The following is a 13,522-nucleotide window of genomic DNA, read 5'->3' as shown; positions in this document are numbered from 1 at the left end:
AGCTCGGGGTGGCATAAGAGGTGGCCAGCAGTGTTCTCCTAAAAGGTTTAACATAGCAAATCTAGGTGTTTTTACAAAGGTAGAATCACATTTTATATGCCGGACTAAAGCTGTTGTAAGCACAGTAAGAAATATTTTAAATATTTCACAGTTGTGACAACATACTTTCTTGTTTTTGCATTGCTTAATGTCTTAAAGTGTAATATGAAATGTTGAAGAGGGGGCAGGGTTAATATGGGATGAAGGCTCTTTAAGTCTCACTGGACTGTTTGTGCTGAGGAATCATAATAAGGTGTTCAGTCAGCATACTGCTGTCCTTACCGGGTCTCTGACCACAAGGCTTAACTGGCCTCTCTAATGAAGACTGCCGAAGACCCTTAGACTGTGCAAGACTTCCTATAACTCATCATAGGTTCCCTTTTTTATATAAGTATGTGACATATTCAGCCAGGTAGAAAATTTAAAAAAAGAAAGACACTAGCTCATTTAGCTGCAAAGACCAGAAAAAAATGCATTGCATTTAGTGGAAAAGCAATAGATACACTAGGTGCTTTTGTGCCAGAAAATATCATCCTTGTTGTTCTCGTTGAGGCAGGCAAGAAAGAGAAACCATGGTAAAAACAGTGCATCACTCTGGGCTGTCCTCAAATGCCTTCTTGTGTTGAGTGGAAAAGCAAATAGGAAGGTGAGAGGGAGAATTGATCGTTGGATCTTCCAGTAGTCTCTGCATGCATATATCAATCCAGAATGACTTCAGTATAAACAAACGCTGCAGTACCACTAGGTTTGAACTGTTGCCTAATGGATTCGACATGAGGAGAAACGTCCCAGTGGAGCTTTCATAGGGTTTAATCATCTCTGTCGTCTCTAGAAGTCCACACAACCTGTGGCTATTTCCAGTACCTAATGATTATATGCATGCTGACAGCTGTATGAGGCTGCAGGTTCACATTCCTATGACCCAAGTCAAGTCAATGAATGAGTAATATATCAGTTAACTGCTGCATATGCACAGATGTGCACGTGCACATCTTGACTCAAGTGAGCTTAAAGATGCACATGCTAAGCAGTAAAGAGGTTTTCTCTTTTACGTGTCAGAGAATACAGATTTTTACAGTGGATAAGGCAGCTTGTGAGTGCACATCACACTCAGCTCAGCCTGGAAAAGGATGCCAGTAAAAAGAGGCATGTAAGGATCATGGTTGTGAAAACCCAAATCTCTGTCCTTAGATGCCTCGTATCTTTGTCATGTGCTATGGTACCTGGATGGTATTAGAGAGTCTGTGTCGCAGCATGAGGAATTCCTTTATTTATGAAGGATGTGTCACAGTCATGAAAAAGCATGCCTACTTTCCATTATTAAGTGAATATTCAACTTTGATCTTTGATTTCATATTATTATTATCTAATCCCACTTTTATTAAACTTTAACCTCCTAAGACCCGAACTCTTTCATGTCATGCATTTTTAATTTCTCTTTGCTATTTGGGCTGATTGGGACCTGATGAATGTAAAAACCAAGAATTACCAGATTTTATTTTAATTTTTACCAGATTTTTGTTACTGAAAGAAATGAGATCCACATATGAGGACGTTTATTTTAAAATTTTATAGAACAGTGGCAGTATACTGTCCTCGTAAGTGAATATCAGGCCCTTGTAGAGCAAAATTTAGTATTTTGGTCTAGACAACCAAAAATGTGATGTTCACATATGTGGACTCCAGGTCCTAGGAGGTTAAATATGAATGCAGCAAAAGGATGAATTCTGGGTCAAGAATTTTTTAGGCCTTTTTCTCTCACTTGTTCTGGTAATGGAAATGGCTTGAGGTCACTGAACTGCTCTCAAATGTCACTGCAGTCACATGCTCTTATTGATTAGCATGAATGGAAAAAAGATGACATGCTCATTGAGTTCTGAATGGGCTACGAGGGATATTTGTATCACCAGGGTTTGTTAATTTAAACACTGAGAAACCAGTACGGCAGAGCATCTGCTCTGATCGCTGTATATGTGCCGTCCCAGGTGGCTGATGGCTCTTTTTATTGTGTTTGAAAGTAAAACTGCCTCATTTGTCCCTGTAGTCAGTAAATCTTCATCCTCCAGCAGATCTTGTAAACCTGATGGAGCTGTTTATCGCAGTTTGTTTATCTCCATAGATATTTGTTTTTTTTTTAAACTAGATGATGTGCAGATTTCTTTTTTATAAATGTGGTTATAGAGGTAAATATTTGGTTGAACGAATTCTCCATAGTAACAGTGATGTCATACGGTCTGTGAGCTTGTGTTGTGTGGAGAGGCTTCACATTCACTTATCAATTACCAAGAATTACTTTCAGAGTACATCATTGAAAAGTTGGTGTTATTAAACAGTCACCTGCAGGTCCTGGTTAGCAGATTTTTTTTTTTTTTTTGGCTAGTTAAATGTTGCATTGTTGAGAGCTGACTTTAGCAGTTCCACAGTGTCCTGTTTTTTCTTTTTGTAACGCTCAAATACTTCCTCTGAAACACTGGAACACTTCCTTATTTTACTCAGCTTCCCTCGAAACTTTGGGAAATGGGAAGTGTGAATGCCTGAGGTACACCAGGTTGCATTCTCACTTACTACTCTCATGTCATTCAAGTAAGATGAACTTTTAAGCCTCCTGCATCATTTGTAATTTCACATCTCTTGCTTATTTAATCAGAATACCAACTTCCTTGTGCTTCCCAAGCACTGAAATACCAGCAGCGTACAAACAGCAGCTTTCTGTTCTTTACAATAGCCTGGGTCCGTTATTGAATAGCAGCATCGATATTCAACTCAGCTACTGGTCCCAGCTTCCGCAGTCTGCGTTACTATGGGATACCGCATTAATAGTCAAGTCCCTGTGCCATTTTCATTTTCATTTGATTCTTTTTGAAGTCCTGTGCAGATTAATCTTTCTGTCAGCAGTTAAAGAAGTATTTGCATGCTTTATAGCTAATCGCAATCTATTAAAAAAGAAAAAGTTTAGATTGTACCCGTGTGTTTGCAGTTCCAGGGGATTTGGCTGTGATCCACACAGAGAGCTGTAGAGGGATGTGCTCTGTCGTCGGGCCAAGTGCACGTTAGTAGGCTAAGCGAGGCCATGTACAAAAAGCACAGCGTATTTGCTGTACAAGTTTAGACTAGCAGCTGCCACCTAGTCCTCTCCAATATGCTACAGTTGACATTGCCAAAATCCTTCATTGTGTGTTTGCCTCTAAATAGTTTCTATCATTTAATTCATGCCTTGTTCTCTGTAAATTTCTATTTTATGTTGCTTCAGCTGCTATTATAGAACTTCATCAGTTAGCCTTTATCTGTTTCTTATTCTGCCCACTTTGCTCTGGCTGTTACTATCATGTTTATTAATACAGTTTTTTTTGGGAAAGTACAAACTTTACCTGGTAATGGCTCTAAAACAGTTAGGGGAATACCAACATGATTACTGCTTAGTCAGACATCAGAGCTGTCACACAGAGAAAAGGGGGATCATCAGACTAATCATTAATATTGTTTGTAGGTCACAGTATTGCAGTGTTTGACCAACAGAATTTCCCTCATCCAACAGTAGATTCATGCTTTTAGTAGTTTCTTTCAACACGCTTTCTAATAAGCTGTTTATAACTTCTTGGTCTTATGGATATATTTTTTTTAACTATTTCTGGTAAGAAAAAAGTAGGATTTAGTAAGTTTTATCAAATAATATGCATTCTGTATTTGCATGACCCTCAACAGAGAGCAGAGAGGACTGCTTTTTAAAAACAGAAACCTTTGGTGCACAGCTCTGCTATGAGCATGGTGCTTTGTGAAGACAACTCTGTGTACAGTATCTTTGACTGGTTTTAATGATTTTACTGTTAACCTGTTTTTGTCACTGTTACACACTTTCTCTGGAGCTGTGTTGGTACCCCTGTGGTGAGCCTGTGGTTAATCTTTCATCAAACAGACTTTTAGCCTCCTGCTCAAGCTTGAATATATCTCTGAGCACTAAGCTCGTGGGTTCTATGGTCGTAATTTTTAGAGTATGTACAATACAGTGTCTATTTGAATTTGCACAGTTGACACTAATACTTCACTGTCACAGTGTAGGAACTATTCATAGTGGTTAATGATTACCTCATCTAATTTGTAAACCCTACTATATCAAAGACATGTTCATCTGATTTTAAATCCCTTGAGCTCATAAATAATATGAGAGAAATTAACAATTCTGTACTTTTTCTGTTTTCTCTTGCAGCACTTCCATGATGGGCGTAAGGCACAGCAGCACATTGAAAGCTCGTGGAAACAGCTGGAAGCGGTAAGTGAACCTATTTACGTGCAGTTCCACAGTTGTGCACTAGTTGCAACAAATACATACTGAGCTTGCATCATTTGCAACTATAACATTATGAAATTATAAATGACTAAAATAAACCATTTTTTCTGGATCGCTTGTCAGTTTCTCTTGGCTTGGGAGCCAGAGGCACTTCAGATTTTCGTGGCAGCCTAACCCAACCTAGAAATGAGTGTAATACAAGGTGAAAAAAACAAACAAACAAAAGCAATACTTCTTTGAACAAACAAATATCTGTTTCTTTATGAAGGATTTGCTCCAGGCATTTTAGATCATTCGAGTTATTTCCCAGGTGAAGAGTTGCTACCAGTCAGCAGTAATAAAGTAAAATATATAAAGCACATCATTATCAAAAACTGCCAGACATGAGGTGTTAGTGGGAAAAATGTAAATCAGCAGAGGTCCTTGTACAGAAAAACCTCCTGTTATGTCCTAAAATCTCAGTGTACATTTTCTTTTACATGCAGTGAGGGGGACAGAAGTCACACACTGTAAATAATAATAATGACATCAGATGAATTGATTGATACACACACTGCCTGAGGTGCACCTAGTACTGAAGACTGAAACACTGAAGTATAATGTAAATATCAGCTGCTGGCAAGATTTTAAGTACATTGTTTCTCGTGCTGAAAAAGTGCAGGTCCAGGATTTCTGTTTGTATTTGTAGTAAAGAAGCTCGAAGAGAAATTGCACAGAACACTACTTCTTATCTCTGGCTGGCCCCTTTGACGGGGGAGAGAAAGCGTGTGAGAGAGATGCCTTGTCCTTCTCAAACTTCTCTGTGCACTCAATGGATACCATTGTATGTGAGGCAGATAGGCATAGTTCAGAGTGCACACTAGCCCAACAAACACTGATTGTTCAGTTAGAGGGGTCGAAAGAGGGTTGGATGAATGCTTGTTTTTCTGTACACAAATGACCACTATGAACATTTGTTTAATCTGCAGACTGCAGACTTTAACAAACCCTGTTCCTGTGTCAGTTGACATAAACTGACCTCTGCTGCACACAACGCCAGGCCTTAAATGTATTTGACGTACACGTACACATTATGACGTCCATTACTGTGCTTATTTAAAAGTCAAGTAATATAGCGTTCTGCTATAGCTCGTGGCAGGAATTGACTGATGTAATGTGTGTGATCTCATTAAATCATTAAACCCTCTTATTTCAGAGTAAAAAACGGTTTGAGAGGGAGTGTAAAGAGGCAGAAAGAGCACAGCAGTACTTTGAGAAGATGGATGCTGACATTAACGTGACTAAGGCTGACGTGGAAAAGGTATGTGTTGTGTCACCTCATATCCAATGAGCTTGCCCTGTACCCTTCATGCTTAACACGACTGCCTGGGCTTCTCACCCTCCCACCTAGCAACCTTTTTGTCACGATTTTCTTTTCCACGTATTCCCCCTTTTATGCCCCGATCCTGAGTCCTCGTTCCAATGAGCCTAAAAGACAGCAAAGACTGACTGATGACGTTCTTGATGCCAGGAACTGTGCGAAGAAGCTGGCATTGTCCCAGCAGCACAGTGATCTGCTGCTAAACAAAGCTGATAGCAGCAACAAGTCTGGATTATCTATGTAGAACAGCCACCAAACATCTTTGTTTAGTATAAAAAGGTTTGGTTCTCTTATGTGTCTTTCGGTTTATACATGTAGGTTTGTTTTTACTTTTTGACTGTGAAAAACTAAATAAGTAGTGTGCTGTTTTAGAGATTATATGTCCTGTTCAATAAATCATCACAAGGCGCAATCATCCGATTCTCAGAACTTGCAGCCCACAGTCTCCTGGGCCCGTAGCTGATGTCATTTCCTGTTGTCATGACCAATTAAAAGAGCCCTCAAAATCTCAGACCCACACAGCTCCCACGCCCGCAAGGCATCATGGGTCAGCAGCGCATGTTCCTGCTGCTCATCAGCTGTTGGAGCAGAGCTGAGGCTCACAGTTGACACAGTTCAGACCTGATTATTATGCAAATATAGGCTGGAATAAAGAGCCTTTCTACACTCTGGACATGCAGCCAGAGAACTACAGTCATCTTAAGAGAGCACTGAACTCAGCTGGAAAGACAGCAGCTCAAGAATCTATTGTTGAAGCAGGAGTTGCTGTACTCATATCAGAGTTATGTTTATTATCACACAACATTCATAAATTGCACATGATATCAGCAAATGAAACGATCATTTGATTTTCACTTTATTTGAGTTCAGCCTGTTTGTAAAGTGGGGACATAAACTGTGTCATAGTATGCCAGATTCTTCACAAAATAGTCTTAATCTTACATTATAGGTACATATGCAAGCAATGTTCATGAACAGTGTATGAACCGTAGTTAACTTGACAAGCCCATTAAAACCACTGATATTGCCCTTTTATTTAAATACATCTCTCACATTACATATCATTTAATTGTGCTTTAGTCCTCTCCTAGTCCTTCTCCTTTGGATCATTTGGGTGAACTTGGCTTGCTTTTTTACTTACTCATCTTTCAGGAAAACCTGAAAGATGATCTTGTCAGCGTCTTTCTATAACAGGTACTTTTCTTCCAAAAAGTACAAAAAAGCAGAGCTTAGTGTTCTTATTAAGATATAGAGTATAGCCACTTAGACACTTGCGTTATTACATTTGCTGCAAAATACATGCACAGTTTAAAGGTACCCAGATGAAATGTCACAACCACAGCTTAGTTTGCATTTTAGTCATAGTGAAAAATGTTGCTCCATGAGGAGGTTTGGGGTGAACAGATAGGTGGTGGCATGGTGGTAGGAAAAGCAGAGAAAGAGTCATGTATATTTTGACCTGTCCAAATCAGTATTTTCCAGCTAAGTTGGCTAAATATTTAACAGAGATGTATTTTGAAAGTTCACTTCAACTAGATGCTTTTGTCGGTCATGCAGTGCCCTTAATGCAAAAGAGCTGCTGTTTGTCGAGCTGGAGTTTTGTGGTTTTAAGCACAGCTGGAGCAAACCTCTAAGTGTTCTCTCTCCACCTCTGGCAAACAAATCCCTTAATTAGGGGTTTGGATTTGCAGCCCAGATATCCACAAACACAGTTACGGTTCTTTGAGGGACCCCCGGCCCTCACACACACTGACAGACTTCCCTGTTGTGGATTCTCCGTCATAAAGTATAGGGACACAACATATTGCCTTCCTCTCAACTGTTCAGCCTCTACCAGTAGCGGAGAACAGCAGCTTAAAATCCCACTACTTTAGTGGTGATCGTGTTTGTTTATTCTGATACCAGCTTCCTTTTTTAGCGATGATTCTCGAGGTGGTGCAGGAAGTGCATCTATAGCAACTTCTTGTTTAGCTAGAAACAGCTAATAATTCTTTTGTGTGTATGTGTGTGTTTGTAAATTTATTTTATGCCATGCCTTGAAGCGAAGTTTCCATAAGGTAGGTCCAGCGAGCAGAGAACCCGTATCTGTCGGAACACACACTGTCTCGACTTGTGTCTCGATATACACACGGTCTCCTGTAGAGTCTGACACATAGCCTCAACCAGGTCTGTTACCACGCCCTGTCCTGTCTGACTGTGGCTTATCGCGCTGTCTGCTGCTGTACACTTTCCCACTCTTGATTTTTATGTGTAAGAAATATGAGAGAAAGGCTGATTATGCTAAGTCAAACCTTTATAAACATTCATGCAGTTTGTGTTCCACATCCTCATTATTTCATCAAACTCTTCTTTAAAATCCACATTTGACAGCTAGATAAATAACTTGAAATGTGTAAATATGTATTTATACCCATTAGTGACAGCTAGCAAAACAGGTAATTTCCAGAAAATGACAACAGGATGTGATGTGGCTGCAGGCACAGCAACTCGTTTTGAAGCACTGGCAAAGTTACCATGGTGATAGCGCGTACCCTCATTATTTCTAAACACATTCAGTACACTTTGCATGCACCTACACTTGCAAAGCACATACGCTAAATGCATGCTCACATGCTGGCGTTTAGAATTTAAACAGCTGGACTTCTCCATGTACTTTTTAGCTTTTCTCTAGATTTCACGTTCCTTGTCTTTCGTAGGCTGTGTGACTCACAGCCAATCATTTTCCACTGAGGTATCATTTGTCATCCCTCATGTGCTGGAAATAATGTACCTTTGTATCTGACGTGTGTCTCGATGTACTCTGTGTGTGTGTGTGTGTGTGTGTGTGTGTGTGTGTGTGTGTGTGTGTGTGTGTGTGTGTGTGTGTGTGTGAGTAAATGAGTCAGTGAGTTAGAGATACTCTGCTCTTGCTCTTAGTTCGGTGTGTAGGTGAAAACTGGATGAAGTCCTTTAAATGTTTCCTCTTCACTATGAGAGATCAGGGTTATGTTTCCTTGGCTGGCTCATACAGTTATACAGCTGCTCTTTTTTCTGTGTAGCCTTCAGCAGATTAAATGCTGATCACAATCACAGGTTCATGAGGTAACTCTTTGTTACAGATGACCCATTGAAATCAGTATTTATGTGAGGACGGCCTTAGGTCTGATGGAAAGAGGAAACAGATAGGAGTACTTAGCTGCACGCAACACTAACGCACATACACACAACCCGCACAGGCTGTCTAGCTGAGATAATCTCATCTCCATCTGCTTAGATTCGTAATAGGCCTCTCCTGCAGCATTTCTGACTGCCTTCCTTCCTTCCCTTAGACTAGCTTAAAATAATCAACATTATCGACAGCAGAGGCAGGCCAGACGGGGCGGACAGAGAAAATCCAAATCCCTCCATTCTGCAGCCTGTGCAGGCTGTTGTCGTCTTCTTTATTTGTTTGTTCTGCCCTACATATAATCTAATGCCAAAGGCTGTTGCTGCTTCACAACTCTGAATTGCACCTTTAGATATGCATTCACAAGCTCTCTGTGAATATGTGTGTACATATGCATGAGTGCTCATATACACAAATAGTTGACTCATTTAGGTTTTTATGCTCTGGCTGTGTCTGTGGTCTGTTTTCATCAGGGGACACGAGGTTAGTGAAGAGAATGTGGTTGTGATATATGTGCTTGTGTGTGTGTTTTTTCTTCAGGCACGACAGCAAGCTCAGATGAGGCACCAGATGGCTAGTGACAGTAAGAGCGAATACGCCGCCTACCTGGAGAAGTTCAACAAGGAACAGAATGAACATTACTATACAATTATTCCCAACATATTCCAGGTACATACAACAGCTCTGCAGTGTATGATTTACCTCAGCCGATTTGTCATAAAGCTGGTTTTGGTTCATCAGTGTCACCATTAAATAGAAATTATTTACTCTTCCCACGTGAGAATATTAACACCTCCAAAATTATTGCATTTTTTTCTGTTTTTTCTGTTTTTTCTCACGTAACCAATGATTGCACAGTAATGCACTTTTATCTTGTGAATTCAAAGCTGTTTGCAACTCGCTACACTCAACCCCCCCTGCAGGTCTGTTGCTAAAATTACATTTTTGTCATGCAGGAAACACTGACAGAAGCAAGCAGTCCTTATTTTAAGTGCAGTTATTTTTGTCTTATCTTCATCTTACAGTTACAAAGTTTGTGACTTTGAATTCACTGTTTTGTAAAGTTCATGATTTTTGAGCGCTCCCATTTCCAGTGTTGTTTGGTCTGACCATCAAAGACAGCATCAAAAGACAGCACTTTGAGATAGATTAAAGGGTTTTTGATTTTTTCCAGTCAAACTCTACCCACACTTTTGTTTATGTATAAATATGCTTGTATCGAACTGTAGAAACTTCAAGACATGGAGGAGAAAAGAATTGAGAGGATATCAGTGTGCATGAAGACATTTGCAGACGTGGATCGCCAGGTGCTGCCCATTGTGGGAAAATGTTTAGATGGCATGACAAATGCTGCCGAGTCCATTGAGCCCAAGGCTGTGAGTATCTGTCTATTTATCCATTTAGTCAATTATTTCCTTGTGGTAACTAATTGGCAATAAATCCTATAACCTTGAAAAGCCTGTGTATTTCCCCTTAAATGGTGCCACAATAGTAAGGAAAATGCATTTGTGGGTTGAGTATCGGAGAATGTGGGTTTTGCTAATGAAAAACTTGGAAGATCTTTTGGATGACTGAAGTCTAAAGAAACAAAACATACTGGCAATTAAACAATTTCTTCATTTAACAAACAGGGCCTCGGTAGCATGTGGAAGAAGCATATACAGCATATACAGCTGCTCTACAGCCTCTCTCTGTATATATTATAATATCTGGGTGGTCTTTATCCTTCAAACTTGGGTCCAGCTTGGGGGTTACTGCTCCATTACCATGGAGACCACTCTTACCTTCATCCTGCACATCTTCTCTAGCTCCTCTCTCAGCCTTTGTTACTTCTTGAGCTTGCTGTGTTCCTTCTTCCAGATGTTGCTATCACTCGGTATAGCTGTATCTGTCACTACAGTCGTCCTCTCTGCTTGTCCACCACTGCTATGTCCAGTTGGTTAGCCATCACCAGTTTGTCTGTCTGTATCTGGAAGTCCCACAGAGTTTTAGCGTACTCTGGGGGCCTGGGGGGGGTTATCCCATTTTCATCTTGAGACTTCCAGGCTATACTCAGCAGAGATGTTCCTGTATACTATGCCAGAAAATTGGTTATGGCATTCCATATACGCCCTGCCTGTTAGCATCTTGAACCCCTACTATTATATGTTGGATTGTCTCAGGAGCACCTCTGCACAGTCTGCACCTAGTGTCTTGCCAGCTATATATGTATACTATATACATGTACCTCTTAACCAGGTCTTGGTTAACCCATCACTGTATGGGGGTTATTACTCAATCAGCCAGTCTATCACTGACAACCCACACAATCCCAATTATGCTTTCACTTAAACAACAAGTAGTTGAAGTCTTGGGGGACTTGGTAAAAGGTGAAAACACCTCGCCTCTCCAAACAAAGTGGGAGGACCTTGTCGTAAATAGAAAAGCTGTACAAGCTTATTCAATTACTATAGTCCCCTCTTACAGTAAGGAAAATTAGTGACATACATTTCTTTAGCTTGTATGTCACTAATTCTTTAGCTTTCTGTGTTAAAAATACTCCTCCTTAAAGGGGTATTACCCTGATATTAGACAGAAAATTCCATTAATCCCTCAACAGATGTACTTCACACCTGGTGAAAGCAATTGTGTAATATGTGTGGTTTTGGAAGGAAACTTATAAAGACTGAAATAGTAAGAGTGATTGTGTCATTAGGATTATATCCATTTTGGCTGTAGGATTACCATTTCTGACAGAGCTGCACACTGGGGATGTGAAATCTGAAAGACACGTATATTTAGGAGCATTTATCAAGTGAAGGCGTTTTTGAGAATATATTACAAAAAGTCACAGAGAATTAGGCATTTAGTGCTTCCTTTTTGGCTACTCTTTTTTATTCAAATATGTTTAAAGTGGATCTGAATAAAATTCAAACTTCAACACCGTTATTTTTTACCTTAAAGATGATGAATGCCGGTTAACAGACATGGTTTTTAGTTGAACAGAGTAACACAGAGTTAGGTAGCCTAACTCTGGTAAATGGTAACAAAGGCTAGCTATGAGTAGCTGTAAAGCGCACACATTAATGTGTTAAATCTTGCCCCGTTTCTAGTCTTTATGCTAAGTTTAGAAAGCTGGCCATAGATGTGAGAGGTTTATCAGTCTTGTCATTTATCTCTCCTGGAAAGAGAACAAGGCAGTTTCTAATATGTCAGACAATTCCTTAAAGAAAACGTAAACCAAGGATTAAGGTTGTGTCTCATTGCTTATAGTTATTTATTATTTAAATAGGTAAAAGGAGAGCAGCATTTGCCTGTGTTTAAAAGTGTGATATATTGAGCTGTCACATGTTGGCTGCCTGCTGTATGACAAAAAAACCCGAAACCATCCGCAGGGATCACATAGTTTGTGTATGTGTAGCTGTGTATGTGTGTGTCCTTGGCTAGGCTCCAGGAAGATGATTCTGTGCTGGAGTAAACAACGGCAGGGAATAACACATCACATGCTACTTTTCCTCTGGCAGATACTCTTCCTCTTTTCTTCTTCTCTCACATATGGAGGACACAAGAGCAGATCTCTGACCCCCTGATCCTAACTCCAACCAGACCCTTTGCTATTATCAGTTCAGAAAGGCTGGTGTGCACTGCAACTGATGAATGTGCGTCTTCCTGTGTCTGAGAAGCCTGGCTGTATCCCCGACCTCAGTGTTTGCTCATAACTCCTGCCTGACAGATTTAGGCCTTTTCCTCTTTCTTCTGTAGGCCACAAACTGAGTAATTCCAGCTTCTCTTCTTTCTTGACACACTCTTGAATTGTTATCAGAGAGAAAGTGATATAAACAACTGAGTCTCCGGGCCACATTTGTGTTGCGTATAATCACCAGACCTATGATGCTCGAGACATTCTCAAACAACAAAGACCCTCCCTTTAGTTATTGTTTGGTATCTGAAAAGCTACTTTGAAAAAGTCGACGCAATTAAAGAGGTTCCAGGATTAAGGGTTCTGCTAACTGCTGCAACTGTCGTCTCTCACTAGGACTCTAAGCAGGTGGTGGAGTCCTTCAAGTCCGGTTTCGAGCCCCCAGGAGATGTAGAGTTTGAGGACTATGGCCAGGCCATGAAGAGGACAGTATCTGAAACCAGCCTGTCCAACACCAAAGAGAGCAAAGAGAAGCCTGGTGTCAAGGCCAAAAGCAAACTGTGGCCTTTCATTAAGAACAAGAACAAGGTAACAATGAATGAACACCTTACTCAAAAATCACTGCTACACCCGAACGTATTGCAAAACATCACTAGTTGTGGTGCAGTTTCCTCGCCTGGAGCTCACTTTGCACTTTCAGGAGATTTATATGGGCTGGGGTGGAGGGATATTACAGGTCCCATTATGGTTGTTCTTATGACTTTTTATTTAGTGGCTGTAGAAATATATGTGTTCAGTGTTTGTAGTGTGTGTTACAGTCTTGGTGTTGATTCTGTATTAAATTTATATATTTTTAATAGATTTTTTTGACTTTTGTTCACTATGTTAACTTCAGAAATTTATTGCTAGTTCTCTGTTATTATTGCCATTTTTGTTGTTATTATTTGCCACCCGTTTCCTCCCCTGGCAATCACCCTCACCGATTTTGGAGCCTCCCTTTCATAACACACACTAATATATTTCTACTTTTCACTCTATGAACGGACTCAAGTGGCAGATATTAACTTCCTCTTG

At 40.2% G+C, this 13,522-nt stretch overlaps 1 protein-coding gene across 15 annotated transcripts in view; it reads left to right on the top strand.

Annotated features, from left to right (window-relative positions):
- fnbp1b (formin binding protein 1b) overlaps nt 1–13,522 on the top strand; it is a 61,442-nt gene that overhangs the window by 31,205 nt on the left and 16,715 nt on the right. For 10 of the 15 annotated variants that reach the window (XM_085464159.1, XM_085464161.1, XM_085464164.1 and 7 more), the window contains exons 5-10: nt 4,244–4,306; nt 5,520–5,624; nt 7,727–7,741; nt 9,370–9,498; nt 10,059–10,205; nt 12,845–13,036. In XM_085464159.1, coding sequence (XP_085320285.1) covers nt 4,244–4,306; nt 5,520–5,624; nt 7,727–7,741; nt 9,370–9,498; nt 10,059–10,205; nt 12,845–13,036 — 651 coding nt within the window. The remainder of the gene's footprint in view (nt 1–4,243; nt 4,307–5,519; nt 5,625–7,726; nt 7,742–9,369; nt 9,499–10,058; nt 10,206–12,844; nt 13,037–13,522) is intronic. The other 5 variants (XM_085464160.1, XM_085464163.1, XM_085464165.1 and 2 more) reach the window with 1 other exon arrangement.

Source organism: Copadichromis virginalis, linkage group LG7, assembly GCF_057382275.1.
Source record: "Copadichromis virginalis isolate Kocher_CV1m ecotype Utaka linkage group LG7, C_Virginalis_male_GT1.1, whole genome shotgun sequence".
Classification (NCBI taxonomy): Eukaryota; Metazoa; Chordata; class Actinopteri; order Cichliformes; family Cichlidae; genus Copadichromis; species Copadichromis virginalis.
This window is presented reverse-complemented; position numbering and strand designations above follow the sequence as displayed.